At 33.0% G+C, this 18,592-nt stretch overlaps 1 protein-coding gene and 1 pseudogene across 1 annotated transcript; both read right to left on the minus strand.

Moving 5' to 3' along the window:
• Positions 1-669: 669 nt before the first annotated feature.
• On the minus strand, positions 670-5,319 carry LOC112940439 (phenolic glucoside malonyltransferase 1-like; annotated as a pseudogene).
• Positions 5,320-12,516: 7,197 nt separating this feature from the next.
• LOC101249896 (uncharacterized) lies at positions 12,517-14,986 on the minus strand. Its single transcript, XM_004252317.5, has one exon. The coding sequence runs from the start codon at positions 13,748-13,750 to the stop codon at positions 12,824-12,826; it is 927 nt and encodes a 308-aa protein (XP_004252365.1). The 5' UTR covers positions 13,751-14,986; the 3' UTR covers positions 12,517-12,823.
• Positions 14,987-18,592: the final 3,606 nt, after the last annotated feature.

Here is an 18,592-nt window from a genome sequence, read left to right on the forward strand (position 1 = left end):
CTAAATTTATCATACATAAAGTACAATATATGTGTATGATTTATCGTAATATATTTTCAATGTTTCATTGTAAATTATACATAATATTCATTGTTTCTTAATAATCAATTATTATTCGTTATTATTAAAAACATTCGACGCATGATGATGGAAAAAAAAAACTATAAATGCAACATAGGAGATTTCTTGAAACCATATCCAAAAATAACTTCTTATTTAAAAGGTGTTTCAAAATCAACAATGACAAATCAAAATCTTAAATATATCATGTGAAAGTTAGAATTTTAAAATTATCAAAAATAAATGAGAACTAAAAGAAAGTAGAACATACAAAACTAAAAAGAAAAAAAGAGTATATAAGCACCTCAAATAGTTCTTCGAAACATGAAGGGAAAAAATAGTGCAAATATTGAAATATTATGATTTTGTATATTTGTATGGTCACCCGGCCAAAAAACACAATGAGTTGCTTTACAATTAGTGGAATCACATCGGTCAATTTATCTCCATTAGTGCGTTAGTTTGTGGTGGATTCTAAATGAATATTCTCTATATTTTAATTTATGTGATGTTATTCGATTTGACATAAAAATATTTTTAAAAAAGACTTTCAAAATTTATTAACTAAAATAAGTGGCTGACTATAAATCATTTAAATTAAGAATAAAATTAACATTTTAAAGTTAAATTATTATTAAATTATTTAGTTATCTCTCATTCTTATTCTCAGATCTAATACTAAACACACTATAATACAAAATAACTTTTACCGATAATAAATCTTAAGACATAATACATTAACATGACCCTTAACTTGACTTCAACGGATAACTATACCCTCCAACTTTGAAATATGCACAAGTAAACAGTTAAACTTGTATAAAATTGAGCAAATAGACACACATGTCCTACATGACATAATACACGCAAGACGCCATGTTTAACACAAAACTTCCAATTTAGGTAGCCACGTAGACCAAATGTGTTTTGTTCAATTTTATACAAATTTAAATGTCCACCAAAGTTAAAAATTATAGTTACCAACTGACACTAAATTAAGGTTCATATTTCATTGGCTCCTACGACAAGCTTAAGCCATGAGTGAATATAGTAACAAATGCATTCATTTGAGCTTTGGACAAAGTCAAGCCAACCTCTAAATCTTCGTTCGAATCCTTGGACTTATTGAGGGACATTGATCCGCCATTGTCAGTAGAAACACACTCTATCTTCTAAGGATTTCCCCATCCAAAATCGACAACATATAAATCAAACTTTAAAGATCCAGTAACTGAAAATTGTTGGATAAAATGATAATCACACCCAGGATAATGTCCAGACTAAATAGCAATAGGAAGAGAGTAACAACGACACCAAATATTAAAATGGGTAAATATGATACGCGAATAAGTAATACAATAATATTAATGAAAAAGTTGGTAGTGTCAAAAGACTACTCAACACTCTTTTATTTCTTACAACTCACAATAATATTACTTGCACACTATTTTCTCACAAACTAAGAAGTAGTTTGTGGCTTACTCTCTCTACTTTCTATTGCTTCTCTATTTTGGTGTGTCTTCAAGTGTTCAATTACAACTCTATTTATAGAGATTTTTTGAAGACTTGATTACATCATTAATAACATAATGTGGTGGCCAATTTCCACAAAAATTGGCTGCCAAACTTTACCAAACTTTGACTACCTACTTCCACAAATGTGGCTACCAATTTTCACATTGGTGGCTACCAAATTTCACATTTGTGGATAGTAATTTCAACAAGTATGACTGCCAAATTAATTGTTACCAACATTTTATTTCCACAAATCTCTCCCTTAATTTAGATTTTTCTTCTTTACTCGAAGGCTTAATCTCAATTTGTGAAAATCTTCAAACTTGAGAGGATTTGTAAAGATATCCGCAACTTTATCATGAGATTTCACATACTTGAGCTCTACCTCTTTCTTGGCAATGCATTTTTGGATAAAGTGATACCTTGTGTCTATATGCTTGCTTCGATTATGATACACCGAATTTTTTGCTAGTGCTTGCGCAGATTTGTTATCAGCACAAATCATTGTGGCTTTAATTTGTGGAAAATAGTTCCTTCAACAATCTTCTCAACCAAATAGCATGACACGTACATGATGTCGCTGCCATATATTCAGATTCACAAGTCGAAAGAATAACAATTGATTGTTTCTCTGAACTCCAAGAAATAACACAATTACCCAAGAAAAACACAAAACCCGATGTGTTTTTTCTATCATAAACATCTCCCGCATAATCACTATCACAATATCCCACAAGATTAAAATTATCAAAGAAGAATAAAATAGCCCAAGATCGATTGTACCTTTTAGGAAGCGAAGAATTCTTTTAGCCACCTCCAAGTGAGTGGAGGTAGGAGCTTCCATGAAGCGACTTACTACTCCAACTACAACGAGTATATCTGGTCTTGTACATATTAAGTACATTAGACTTCCAACGAGACTTTTGAGCAAAGTAGAATCCACTTTTTCTCCAATGTCAATCTTTGACAATTATGTTCCACTTTCCATTGGGGTGTTCACAGGGTTGCAATCAAACATGTAAAACTTCTTCAAAATCTCCTTTGTAAAGCTTTCTTGAGATATGAAGAGGCCTTCCTCCATTTTTTTCACTCTAAGGCCCAAGTAATATGACATGAGCCCTATGTCCGTCATCTCAAACTTAAGGGACATAGTTTTCTTGAAAGCTTTAAATAAAACTGGATTGTTACCCGTTAGAATGAGATCATCCACATATAGACAGACAAGTAGAATATCTCTATTAGTATGAACTTTAATGTAAAGAGCATATTCATGGAGACAACGAGTAAACCCATTCTCTTGAAAGTATTTGTCAATGTGACTATTCCAAGCTGGTGGAGCTTGCTTCAGTCCATATAAGGCTTTCTTCAACCTCAATACCTTATCTTCATGATTTTTAACCACAAAACCTAATGGTTTCTCAACATAGACTTCTTCTTCAAGATATCCATTCAAGATTACCATTTTGATATCTAGTTGATGGATCTTCCACTTCATATGCCCAGCTAAAAAGATCAATAGACGAATTGTCTCCATGCGGGCAACAGGCGCATAGACTTCGTCGTAGTCGATGCCATGCCTTTGTTCATAGCCTTTAGCCACAAGTCTTGCCTTGTATCTTTCTACTTCTCCATGGACATTTTTCTTCATCTTGTATACACATTTGACTCCAATTGCTCGATGGTCCTTGGGAAGAGTTGTCAACTCCCAGGTGTTCTTCTTCTCTATTGACTGGATGTCCTCCTCCATGGCTTGTCTCCTCCTTTTGTCATTAATAGCTTTATTAAAATTCATTGGTTCACTATTAGCAAAAAGACAACATACAAAAATCAAAATTAGTAATTTCTTCTGTGTGATCATAGAGTTCTTGAATGCTCCTTATCCTATGTGTCTTTTACTTGAACTCTCTTAAGAAGATGGAGATGCAACATTTGTTGGTAAAGGAGGCGGGGTTGCATCATGTGTAGGTGCCATGGTCTCATGTTCTTCTTCATCTCCGAAGTATTGAAGAAAATCATATGTTGTTCTTCCGGAGCCTCCCAGTTCCATGACGTTTCTTCATCAAATTCAACATCACGACTCACCACCACCTTGTTATTGCTTGGATTGTAAAATTTGTAGCCTTTTGAGTTTGCATCATAACCAACAAACACATACTTGACACTCCGATCGTCAAGTTTAACTCTTCCTTGATGTGGAACATGAGCATAGGCTATGATCCCAAAGATTCTCAAGTGCTTAACACTTGGCTTTCTTCTACTCCATGATTCTTGAGGTGTTTGATCTCGTACATTTCTTGTTGGAGACTTGTTGCTCAAATAAATTGCACAAGAAACAGTCTCAGCCCCAAATTCTTTTGGTAGATGTTTCGCTTTCAACATACATCTAGCCATATTCTCTCTACTCTCTATTGCTTTTCCATTTTGGTATGTCTTCAAGTTTTCAATTACTACTCTATTTATAGAGTTGTTTTGAAGAGTTAATTACATCATTAATGACATAATGTGGTAGCCAATTTTCACAAAAAATTGGCTGTTAAACTCTACCAAACTTTGACTACCTATTTCCACAAATGTGGCTACCAATTTTCACATTTGCGGACAGTAATTTCAACAAGTATGACGGCTAAATTAATTGTTGCCAAAATTTTGTTTCCACAACAACAACCATTTTGTGTCTATCGTGCCAAATTCTTTAAACCAGTTACCATTGAGGATCCATTCCTGGCCTTTCGTCCCTTTTTGAATGACTTCTCCGATCAATTTCACTTCGATTGTAAATTCTCCCTCTCCGCCAATTAAGTCAATGCGCCTTGTTTGTGTAACATACCCCATTATGCATTTCCCAAAATAAGAGGGAGGAAGTGGTGGATTGATTTGCGCTGAAATCTACTGCATTTAGAAAGAATTCCGTTACATTCTCATCTATTATCTCGATTCTGGTGGCCTCTGATTTTATCAAGCAAGTCCGTACATAAGCACATGTTATTGTGAAAGATGTCAGATGAGCTAGGCTTTATCGTCTTGACAGTATGAAATTCTTGAGCTTAGTGATTTCATTATGTCCTATAATAAATGTACCTCGAACTTTATCAACATCAGGAATGACAATTATGTCACGCATTTCCACCTTAAATGTCTTCATTACATCCCATATAGCCATCTCTTGTTCATGAGGGTCTTTTAAAATGGACCTATCGTAAAATGGAATTAGCTGATTATGATGGTTACAAAAACCAATGGATATGCCAAAATTAGGAAAAAAGTGTCACTTTCATGGCTAAATCGAGACTAATTGGACTCCTGGTGCATTCTTAGGCTCCGCTAATTGAGGAATAAAGGGATAAAAATCCTTAGCATATCGTGGATGGTTACTGATGAGATAATTGAAATCCGTAGCAGTCGTCTCAGAAAAGGTAACAAATACAAAATCTCCAGTCTTGTAGCGCAACTCAGGATAACCACTAGAGTTTATAAGTGGACTAACAAGGTTTCCAGATAAGATTGTATAGTGTTTGAGAGCAAGGGAGAATGAATGTTTAAGAGAAGGAACAATGATTTGGACGAAATGGTGGTTGTAGAATAATATTTGTTGGGTACATCCAAAAGCTAACCAGGTATGATCAAAACAGGTAAGTTGGAACGTCACCTCAGACGCATACCTGGGAGGGGACACTACCTGACATTGCTCAATAACTGAAGCCATTGAGTTTTGTTTAAAGATAAAGAGTAGATTAATATATAGAGTAATGTTGAACTATGAAGATGAAAACTTTAATCAAGTTTTGACTTTTGAGTAATCATTATAACAAAACGCCAATGGATTTGGTCTGCACTAACAATAAAGCACCACAGTTTCTACTTCATTATGTTTTCTTTTGAGATGTTAACACACTAGACAAGCCCGGTGCTACTAGCTCGGCCTTAAAGGCAAACCCCTTGCCTTCGATAACAAGGAGTTTCAAACTTGAAACCTCCAACATGGAAATCTCAAGTCCAAACCACTGGGTCACCCCGAAGGACTAGATAAAAGGCTAATGATATAGTTAAGAACATCTCTTAAAAATAAGTAAAGATTTATTGGCTATTACTTTAATTAATTTCAAAGCAATAAACATTAAATAATAACTAAATGACAGGAATTTGAGAAAAATAAAAAATGACATTTCTTTCAATTATTTAGAGTCCATTAGTGAAGGGCAAAATCTCAATAAACATTTCTAGTAAGCTTCATACTTTTAATGTAGTATAGATATATACTAATTTAGTTTTATGCGTTTTGCATGTGATCACATATCAATAAGACCAAAATCTTTAAAACTTATGGATAACTAACAAACATTTCACTAGTTTAAAAGCTAATTAATTACTTTAATATACACAAGTTTACAATATTAAGAATCTTGCTAGATTTTGGCGCATTAAGATACGTCCAAATACATGTATCTCGAAATACATGCAGTCAAAATTATGTGTAATTTGTTCTAGATACACTATATCAAAGTGGCTTCGCATGCATTTGAGATACATAGACAAATCTTGTTCGCTTCCCTCACCTCTCTCTCATCTCGCTTCTCCCTTTCCTATTTATATGGTATCTCATATACATGTTTATCACATTAGATACATGTATCTAGTGTGGTTTGCGGGTATCTGAGATACATATAGATAAATATTGTCCGCCTCTCTCAAATCTTGTTTGCTACTATCTTATATATTTGGTATTACATATGAATATGAATCATACTAGATACCTTTAGATACATATCTCTATGTGTATCTGACTTAAAATTTGGTAAGAGTTATTAGTTAGTGATATCCAGTAAAATTATTTCAAACTATAGAGAGAATTAGTAAATATAGTAGGATTGTTTGTGTAATTGAATAGTGTGCATTCAAACACACATGCAAGTATACATGGTCGCACAAATAATAGAACAACTCTTTTAAGAGCTTAATGTTGAACCCTTCCGTTAGTATTTGATTTCATTCATAACCACAATTTAAAAACAAGTGTGTCCAGAGAGTGATGATTATTTCTACATTAACAATTTTCGTAGAAGAAAGTTGTCTAACTATGATTCAATTTCAAGTGGAGTTCAAACGATGACTTAGGAAATTCCGGTGTTGCAGCTTAATTAGAATTTATTCCTAGTATCATCTTCTATGAACTTCAATTGATTATCAAATAACGTCTTTACAAGGTTAAATGTATGATCATGGTCTGCCGACCTCTAATCACCTACCACATTTGATAGTTTAACAACATATTTGAGTGGGGATATACAGAACCAACTATGAAGCACTAAAATTTCGTCCCGTGTTGTAACAAAGCAAGGTGTCTAGATATTATATCTATCCTAGATACAAATAAAGCCTAGTTTCGAGTGAAGTTAATGCTCACTTTGTCCTATGTGTTATCCTTTTATTTTCCTCTAAAGTTCAAGTTAGACGATACATATATATTAATGTTGATCAAGAATTAACATAGGGAATTCAAGAACAATAGAACAAATTTACAGTGACAACCAACTTTGATCCATAGATCCAGTACTACACATTCATTTGTTGCCTCATCCTTCGAATAAAAAGGATTAGCTACTCATAGTTGTATTCTCAATCTTTGTAAGTTCAATAATCATAAGAGAAATCAATAGATGAAAAAGAGTAGGAATAAACCTATAATTGGATTAAGTTTTTTTTCCAAGTCGTTGCTCTCCAATAATTAGAAAAAAAAATAATAATAAAACCCGAGTCTATTAAGGTTAGCATGTAGGTCTCCGACAGGGAATCGATACACTAGACCTGCCCTATCTTCTTATAATTCTCCTATCTACGACACAAAGAGGATACACACAGTCTTCTGTGCACTTCAAATTTAGCTACTTTTGTTCCTTTTCCCTTACCTACAAACACTAATCACATTGGTTACTCTATATGCATACCCCCGACTCAAAAACTACAAATAATATCGAGTTTTGGTATCAAACTAAGATTTCATATGGGTTTAATTTGACATTTTGGCATATAAATATGTCGCATATCACCACCCCACACTTTCTCGAACAATTTCCACCTATATACCCTAGACCTGGACTTAAAACGAATTGCATTTGTACTTTGGCTACAAACTTATGTTGGGTTTTATTTGCCCTGATTTCTTACCATAAATAGGTTTTCCTTTTACAAAAAGATTTTGTATTGACTAATCTTTTTCTTGTAGGAAAAGTCTTAGGACTCTATAAATAGAGGCATGCTCCTTCTAACTTAATCAGCATTCACAATGTAGTCTTCAAGGCTTTGAGAGTTTTGGTTAGGGGGAGAAATTGTGGGTCACAAGCTTGATACATTATCACTTGTGTGAACCTCCCATGTATTTCGAGTGAATTGGTTGAGGTTGTTTCTCTCTGTATTTTGTACTCTCATATTTATAGTGGATTGCTCATCTCCTTTGTGGACGTAGGTCGATTGACCGAACCACATTAAATCTTTGTGCCTTTTGGTATATTTCTCGTTGTCTTCTTACTCGTAGTCTTTTGAGATTTGCTTTGCTAGCTTCCGCGTTACACCTGCTTATTTTCGGTCCTAACAAGTGGTATCAGAGCCAGATTCAATGATGAAGTCAGGTTTTATGGTTCGATAAACGATGATTGAACCAGTTAGAAAGAGGTGTTCATCTTGACAAATGTAGTTTTAGCCGGAACCTTTTTGACAGTATTGAAGATTTTTTTTGAGAAATTGTTTCAGAGAGGTTCTCTGTGTTGAGACATACATTTTGCAAAGGAGATTATGGAGAGAAGAAGCAAGTCGTTGAAGATTAAGTGAAGAAGGTGGACAAATTTATTTTGTTAGAAATTCAGGCCAAGGGGGAGATTTGTTGGGTTTTATTTGCCCTGATTTCTTACCATAAATAGGTTTTTCTTTTAGGAAAAGGTTTTGTATTGAATAATCTTTTTCTTGTAGAAAAAGGTTTAGGACTCTATAAATAGAGGCATGCTCCTTCTAACTTAATCAGCATTCACAATGTAGTCTTCAGGGCTTTGAGAGTTTTGGTTAGGGGGAGAAATTGTGGGTCACAAGCTTGATACATTATCACTTGTGTGAACCTCCCATGTATTCCGAGTGAATTGGTTGAGGTTGTTTCTCTCTGTATTTTGTACTCTCATATTTATAGTGGATTGCTCATCTCCTTTGTGGACGTAGGTCGATTGACCGAACCACGTTAAATCTTTGTGTTTTTTGGTATATTTCTCGTTGTCTTCTTACTCGTAGTCTTTTGAGGTTTGCTTTGCTAGCTTCCGCGTTACACCTGCTTATTTTCGGTCCTAACAAGTTGCATCAGAGCCAGATTCAATGATGAAGTCAAGTTTTATGGTTCGATAAATGATGATTGAACCAGGTTAGAAAGAGGTGTTCATCTTGACAGATGTAGTTTTAGCCGCAACCTTTTTGACAATATTGAAGATTTTGTTTGAGAAATTGTTTCAGAGAGGTTCTCTGTGTTGAGACATACATTTTGCAAAGGAGATTATGGAGAGAAGAAGCAAGTCATTGAAGATTAAGTGAAGAAGGTGGACAAATTTATTTTGTTAGAAATTCAGGCTAAGGGGAAGATTTGTTGGGTTTTATTTGCCCTGATTTCTTACCATAAATAGGTTTTCCTTTTGGGAAAAGGTTTTTTATTGACTAATCTTTTTCTTGTAGAAAAAGGTTTAGGACTCTATAAATAGAGGCATGCTCCTTCTAACTTAATTAACATTCACAATGTAGTCTTCAGGGCTTTGAGAGTTTTGGTTAGGGGGAGAAATTGTGGGTCACAAGCTTGATACATTGTCACTTGTGTGAACCTCCCATGTATTCCGAGTGAATTGGTTGAGGTTGTTTCTCTCTGTATTTTGTACTCTCATATTTATAGTGGATTGCTCATCTCCTTTGTGGACGTAGGTCGATTGACCGAACCACGTTAAATCTTTGTGTTTTTTGGTATATTTCTCGTTGTCTTCTTACTCGTAGTCTTTTGAGGTTTGCTTTGCTAGCTTCCGCGTTACACCTGCTTATTTTCGGTCCTAACAAGTGGTATAGAGCCAGATTCAATGATGAAGTTAGGTTTTATGGTTCGATAAACGATGATTGAACCAGGTTAGAAAGAGGTGTTCATCTTGACAGATGCAGTTTTAGCCGCAACTTTTTTGACAGTATTGAAGATTTTGTTTGAGAAATTGTTTCAGAGACGTTCTCTGTGTTGAGACATAGATTTTGCAAAGGAGATTATGGAGAGAAGAAGCAAGTCGTTGAAGATTAAGTGAAGAAGGTGGACAAATTTATTTTGTTAGAAATTCAGGCCAAGGGGGAGATTTTTGGGTTTTATTTTCCCTGATTTCTTACCATAAATAGGTTTTCCTTTTAGGAAAAGGTTTTGTATTGACTAATCTTTCTCTTGTAGGAAAAGGTTTAGGACTCTATAAATAGAGGCATGCTCCTTCTAACTGAATCAGCATTCACAATGTAGTCTTCAGAGCTTTGAGAGTTTTTGTTAGGGGGAGAAATTGTGGGTCACAAGCTTGATACATTATCACTTGTGTGAACCTCCCATGTATTCCGAGTGAATTGGTTGAGGTTGTTTCTCTCTGTATTTTGTACTCTCATATTTATAGTGGATTGCTCATCTCCTTTGTGGACGTAGGTCGATTGACCGAACCACGTTAAATCTTTGTGTTTTTAGGTATATTTCTCGTTGTCTTCTTACTCGTAGTCTCTTGAGGTTTTCTTTGCTAGCTTCCGCGTTACACCTGCTTATTTTCGGTCCTAAAAAGTGGTATCATAGCCAGATTCAATGATGAAGTCAGGTTTTATGGTTCGATAAACGATGATTGAACCAGGTTAGAAAGAGGTGTTCATCTTGACAGATGCAGTTCTAGCCGCAACCTTTTTGACAGTATTGAAGATTTTGTTTGAGAAATTATTTCAGAGACGTTCTCTGTGTTGAGACATAGATTTTGCAAGGGAGATTATGGAGAGAAGAAACAAGTCGTTGAAGATTAAGTGAAGAAGGTGGACAAATTTATTTTGTTAGAAATTCAGGCTAAGGGAGAGATTTGTTGGGTTTTATTTGCCATGATTTCTTACCATAAATAGGTTTTCCTTTTAGGAAAAGGTTTTGTATTGACTAATCTTTTTCTTGTGGAAGAATAGTTGTAGCAATATTGGGGAAGAAGATGGATGTTTCCTCTTTTTTTTTGTTAATTATTTTTTAAAAAAAGTTAAAATAGATGTAAAAGTTAATGAAATATATATATATATATATATTATTTTTAATAACTTAACGCTTTCAAAGAAAGTGAACCACACATTTTTTGTCATGTCAGCATTTTGTGTTTAATGGAAATGATTTTTGAACAAATAAGGTGTTCAATAGGCATACGGATAAGTTGAGGTGTCTAAGTTAATTTTGTGGATAACTTTAAGTGGCTGCATATGACTTAAGCGATGTTTTTTTTTTCAAAAAAAACAAAGATACATAGAATTAATGGAAAAGGGGAGATAAAATAGGAGGAAAATTGGGATACATAAATTTTTTAAAATAATGACATTTTTGACATTATTACTAATATTTATAAAGTATGATTATTTTTACTAAATATGTTTTTTTACTAGTTTACTAATTTTAATTCTTTTTCTAATTAAAATTGGGATAAATAGGCCATTTTTATTTTTATTTTTTAAAAAGAAGTATATACAAAACTTGGGCCCAAAAGTGACTCAGGTCCAATCCCAGATTTTTTTAAATAAAGACAACAAAAAACAAACGACTAAATTCTGCTAATATACATAAAAATCGGCCTAGACAAGAAAATGAAGAGAACCTAGAAGTATCTAGACAACTTGATTGATTCATCTTTTTAATCCAAACTCTAGGAGTAGAGTCAACTCAAAATTCATGTGGATCTTGCCTCGATGAGAGGTTATATGGATAAGAAAAATATAGAGATCTAGTAGCTTTATTGTTACATTTCAGAAACAAGAGAAAACACTATTAAGGCATTCTAATTTCTAACATGTACATAGCAACTTAACATGTCTCCAAATTTCTTATAGAAAACATCGAGTCTAAACATACCTCAATCGAATCATGGAATCAAATTTTGGTCATGCGCAAATCATTTAGTATTTCTATGTCAGATTAGGTCTCGAAGTCCAACAAAATAGTACCATTTCTTGGACACCATACAAGTTCAAGCCGCCTTTTTCACGTTGAGGCTAGTAGTGTTGCACAAGATGTGATGAATGATATGCACGTTAACTGTAGCAGATAACCTACCTTAACTCTACTAATCCCATGTTTTATAGACGCTATACATAGTTGTCAATTAAATAAACAGTAATAATATACTCAATAAATACAGCTACAAGTTTCAGTTTAAATTTGCAGTTAAAAGAATCTAAATGAACATAGCAATTCAGCTTCATGGATATGTTTATAACCCCAGTGTGCAGAAACGATAAAAGTGTAGTTGTAACCCATTCTCCGATTTAAGCCCATTTTAGTCGGTTCAAATATCTATATATCATGAAAAGGACACGTCACTATTATTATATCCTGATCGATGATTTCAAGTCAGTGGATTTAGAACGAACACATCTTTTATATGATGGGTAAAGTTTATTGATCACACGTATAATTCACTCAAGATGTATGTATGTATATTTCATACAATTCATGTGTTCACAAAGGTTGACATCAAAAAACGATTGAACGTTTTGAATGTACAAAAATAGCCAGACATCCAACTAACTTGATCATATGATATGAACATGGTCATACACCACGAGGTCTCTAACTTAAGTTGATGAAAAATCGAAGAATAATTAGGTCAATTATCAAGAGAAAAAGAAAAAGCAGAGTAGTTAAGATTTTAATTCAGTGAATACGAAATTCTCAATCACAAATGGTGCATGCAAAACATACATATAATTGAATTTTGTATACTGTCCGACTATACAAATATATATATGAGAGTGTAACTGCCCCGTGCACACACACTGCATCCGCCCGCCTAGGTGAAAAAAGCATAGTTTTGTATCGAATAATATTTTCACAAAATTTACACGAATTCATTTGGAGTGAAAACACCAAGAAATTTAACTTACTCTGCTGATCTCTACAAGACATTTGCTTATCCAGTTACAGTTTCTTTGTAAACAGGAAGCTCATGCTGTTTAAATTTTCAATATTCATTGGTTTGCTTAGTCCTCACTCAATTTTCCATGCATATAAGAAGAGACAAAATGGCGATGATTTAGAGTAGCTTAACGTTGAATAATACTTGCTTTGGTCACTGCAATCGCTACCACCACCCACGCTACTCCCTTCCTTGTCACTATCATCCTCAGATGCCCCCGGCTTGAAAATGAATAGGCCATGACCTGACCCTGGTGAACAGAACAACCAAGCGTGCACGTCCCAAAAGACTTGCACGGGTTGTTTGTTCACTAATACGGTTTCATTTCCCCTGAATTTCCATTGCAAGTTTTTTATGTGAATCAAAACAATCCCATCTATGCTTATCCACATTTCGGGATCTCTAGGTCCTGTCGTTGAGCTCTCTACCACAATATCACTTTCTTGTTTCCTTTGATCAAATTTAGCTCTTGTTGAAAAACTCTTCTTACCAAAAACATGTTCTTTTTTGTAAAACAACAGGGCATCCACCAATGCTGGCCTTGATTTAGTTTTCTTGTAGGCTTTTTTCTTGTAATCACCTAACAACAACACAACCTCTTCCTCCGAAACTAAAGCAACGTAAAAATCAGAACATGGTTCAGGACTTCCTGAAAATTTTGCTGACCTTAGATCCCAATAAGCCTCCAATTGATTACCATCAACCTCAAATGTCTTGTATCCTTTTTTAGCCCAAAAATGCCAAGGTTTAAGATCAATCTTACATGTTTGATGATAATCACTTTCAACACTATCAACCGTTAAGGTCACAGAATGATTCATTAGATTCTTGCTCCATATAACAGTCACATTACGCCAATAGCCCCCGATATGTGACTGATAAACACACGTAACGCTACTTTGAGCATTCTTGGGGTTTACAGGATCATCCGTTAGTTTTTGGACGACAGGCGGTTGAGAAGATGATGATTGTGACCTATTTGTAACATGATGAGACATGTTTCACCTCAATTCATCAACTGAACAGACACAAACTTTAAAGGTGATGGAACTCATGGGATAAAATTTAATTTTCATACATCCATCCAATGTCGAATAATCGTACCCTTTTATCAGATCTCCACAGGAATTGGGAACAATATATGCATGTTTACTTTCAATTACATCAACATAGAAAAAAATGTACCTATTATGCCCTTTTCTGACGAATCGTATAGTTTTACGATTTTATTATATTCCATTTGCAGGCATGTTAATGCCTAGCTTGAAATGTGGTTGCCAATAACAATATTAAAATTGAGAATTGCAAACCTGGAAGTCTGAAAGAAAATTAATTGGCTGTGGACTGGGAATTTTGGAGAAAAATTGCAACGAAAAAAGGTAGTTAGTATTATTTGGTGCAAGAAAGACGGAAGTTTAGACATCAATTTTTTATTTTTGTTTAGTATTTTTCTATTTATTTATTTTTGTGAGGAGAAAATATCTCTTGCTAGAGGCTATGGGTAAAAGGCTTCCGGGAAGGAAGGCCACAAGGTGGCGAAGCATCGAGTGTGAGTAAGTATTATCCTTATATTTCTATTAATTTATTTTTTTTGTTAGATATAGTAGTAGTTCTTATTACCTAAATTTTACTTGTACTTTTGTCGAGCTAACAATAGCAACATAGCTAGTGAATCCCAAAAGTGAGGTCCGGAGAGGGTAGAGTCTACGTAGTCCTTAGTACTACCTCTTAGAGGTAGAGAGGTTGTGTTCGGAAGACCCTCGACTCAAGAATATCAAAACAGTAATAAAATGAAAAAACAGGCGGAGAAGCATGACAACTAATAGCACCGTAGTAACAACTATATGCAAGGAACCACACCAAATACAGTAAACCTAAGATGATAACGAATATCAAAATCTATAGACTACCTGAATAGACTAATACTAAAACCGACTAAATGATCTATACCACCCCAAACCAAATGCATACATAAGCTACTAATAGGACAACTCTTAATTACCTACTAACCTCCTACCCTTATCCGCAATCTCCATACCCTCATATGTAAGATTATGTCATTGATAAGTTGATCTAATACTTCTTCACTTACCTCTATCTCTCTTCGACCCCACTATATCCAATCTCTTGCACCTTCTCACTAGGGCATCAACACATCTCCTCCTTACACGTCCAAACCATTCGGTCTCCCTTCCTTCAACTTATCCACCATGGAGGCCACTCTCACTTTGTGTCAGATATACTCATTCCTAATCTTGTCACTCCTAGTATATATGCCCACACATCCGTCTCAACATCTTCATTTCCGCCATTTGCATCTTTTGAACTTTAGAGTTCTTGACTACCCCATTAATTAGACTTAACTTTACATTTGCATGGTACTTTCTAATCATGCAAGACACTGTATAGAAGACCATTTCATTGAAGGATCTTTATTTTTTCCAGTACTCAATAAAAGTTTAGCCTATCTATAATGCCATTATAGTTAACAGTACCATTGTAGTTATTTGCCTTATTTCTAGATTATAGAGCACTATCAAATAATCTTTATATGTTATAGCATATAACATGTCTTATATTTCTAAAGATTATAAATCCATAATTTTAGAAGGCTTGCTTATATTATGTGGATATTCTCGTGGGTGTCCTGTTAGTTGGGGCGTATAAAATTGAATAAAAAATTGAATCAAACTACAAATCGAGTCGAATTGACAAAAGAACTCAGCTAGTGATTTGGTTTGATATTGGAAAAAAAACTCGACTATATTTGGGTTGGTTTGGTTTTAACTAAAAAAAATTAACACGGACCAAAATAATCTGACATTATATATGTAATTTTAAAATTTTATTTTATACATAAAATTTTTTACTTTAATATCATTTTAAAATATTTCTTATACTATTTCATTGTTTTTATCTTTTAATATATTAATTCAAGGTTAAAACTTCGAATTCGGAATGATCCAATAAAGATTATAGTTCATAGATGTTGATAATTATAATAAAACTTAAATCAAAATCAATTTAATACTAATGCAGAAAAAAATCAGTTCAACACTAAGAATGACAATGATATTAAATATTTGTTCTTTAGTTTTACATTGGTTCAGACAATAATACATAATCCAATTTTGTTCTCCTTAAATATTTAGTAACGTAACAAATACTTATTAAACTTATTTTTATCATAATTTAGTATTTTTATATTATGATTATTTTCATTATGACATTACAATATTTATTTTTATAGGATGATTTCATTATTATTTTTAGCGAAAATGCACAAGTACCCCCTCAATCAATGCCCGAAATCTCAGAGACACTTATACTATTTTTGTGACATCAATACTCATCTCATATTTTGTGTTATTTTTTTAAGAAGCACCTTAGATAATTGTATTTTGGTTGGACTAAAGAAATATTTGGAGCACAAGTTAATTATATGTTTGTATGCAAACTTTACCGAAAAAATTCAAAAATCTGGAAAAATCCAAAGTTTATTAGTTTGTTTGATTTATATATATAAAATTTGACTCAATGGCTTGGTTTGGTATTTGAAAAACCCGAACCAATCGGAGGTTAAAAAATCCAAAAAAATCCGAATTTTATTAGTTTAGTTTGGTTTGATTTATAAATTAATTTTTTTACATGAACGGTTTGGTTTGATATTTGAAAAACTCGAACCAACCCGGTTATGTACACCCCTAACTATTGTATACAAAAAAAATTATATTGATAATGGTGTGTATAATCTAATTTTTTACGAATTTGAATTTGCTATGGCTCGTTATTAGAAAATATCTTTAGCAGTCGCAGAGTAGGATTTTTAATGCTGAAGTTTTTTTAAAAAAAACTAGAGTCAGAATTGACCATCTGAACATGAGAAGTTTTACACCCCTCAACCGTTGTGCTAATTCTTTACTTTGTGTCAAGAGGTGTCAACATTAATATATGTATGTGTAAAATCAAAATTTAATCTATCTTTATAACGTAATTAATTTGCTGACGAAGGGGTTGTCACTTTATATACCTCTCCGACAAGGATAGCTACGTCTCTGATCTCTAGTGTGACATGCAAAAACAACAACACATATACCCAGTATAATACCACAATTGCTTGTTCATCTTGCAAAAGAAATTGAGAGATTACACAGTGTAGACGCAAGAAGTGGCTCAGATTGTTGTTGAAATAATACTTACCTGCATTGAGCGTTTATACCTATAAACCAATAAAGTAGTAGTTGAATCATTTCAATTTAATTTCAATTAGATCCCATATGTTTCTGGGAAATATCTTAAACCATGATGGCTATTTGTTCAATATTATAATTTTAATGTTATTCAATAAGAAGTAATTTATCGACACTTTATTTTTGATAGAGCTGGAAAACAAATACCCTAAAATTGCAGTCATAGTAAAAATTAGGCTATTTTAATCATCAAGGACTCCTAAACACACAAGTTTATGGTATAAAGATATAAATTTACAATGAAAAAATTTATGACCTACCTCATCTAGAGTTTCAACTTTCAACTTATTTATATTGAGTTATTGCAGGATTTCAATGCCCATTGGTTGTCAAAATAACTATTTTCTTTCTTTTAGAAGCCTTCTTAAAACTATTTTTTTCTAAAAATATATAAAAATAACTTTTAGTTATCACATTCATGTGTTATTTTTCTTTGTGATATATATGGCTATTAATATTAGTAACAAAAAAGAAGAAGAAACTAATCCTAGTTTATAATCCCTCTATCTGAAAATAAGTGATATTTCAATAAGAAAAAAATTGTCAAAAAAAAAGTGTCTCCGTAAAGTTCTAAGATAAAAATAATAGTAATTAATTTTTTTAACTATATCTTATATTTAAAAAACTATTCTTCTTGACTTCTTGTAGTGCACATTTCTCAATTAACATCTTATAAATAAGGTAACTTATAATTTAAATTTTGCATTTATATTTATATTTTAATAACCTAAAATAATACTTATCTAAAGACGAAGAGAGCAATAACCTTAAAAGTCTCACTCCCCAAACAAGACATTAAAGTACTTTTGGCTATACCAGTGGCGGAATTATTAAAAGAGTTCATTGTATATACATCGACAACATGATATAAATTTCAAATTATGAAATAAATTTTTGAAAAAATCCAACAATAACCTCACTAAAGAGTGCTATTATTAATAACTTAAAAATAGAACAAGTACTTGATATAATAATAATAAAAAGAGAGCATAATATAAAATTCTTTACATTGTCGATAAACACTAAGTCTATTTGCTTTCCAAATAGATAAACTGGTACCAAATTAGCAGCAACATCTTGATCAATAATTTCTTCTTGTTGATCGATTGTCAAAACTTCAATATTCTTAGCCACATCAATTACAAAGGTATTGCAATTGTTCACTTTTGTTCCATTCATGGATTCACATGAGTTGAAAATAACTGTATCTTTCGCCCTTAAACCTTTATCTTTGATAAAGTTAAGCCAAACCGTTGTGAAAAGAAAATTTTGACTACTTTTACAACAATGATACTTAAACTTCCATAATGTTCTTGAAGTATCATAAATGAGTATCATCTCTTCATCTTGGATTTGAGAAAAATATTTTGTTGCATATTTTTTGGGGATCATAAGCCTACTATAACTTCCAACATCGGTTGGAGTTGGCTCCTTTCGAAAAAGTTCCTTGTGCATGATCTGATAGTATATTAAAAAAAATTATACTAATGGTGAATATAAATCAAATTCTTATGAATTTAAACTTCTTGAGGATTGTTATGAGAAAATATCTCTAGTGTGACATGAAACAACAACAAATAGTGAAATTCG

This window comes from Solanum lycopersicum, chromosome 12, assembly GCF_036512215.1.
Source record: "Solanum lycopersicum chromosome 12, SLM_r2.1".
NCBI classification, from domain to species: Eukaryota; Viridiplantae; Streptophyta; class Magnoliopsida; order Solanales; family Solanaceae; genus Solanum; species Solanum lycopersicum.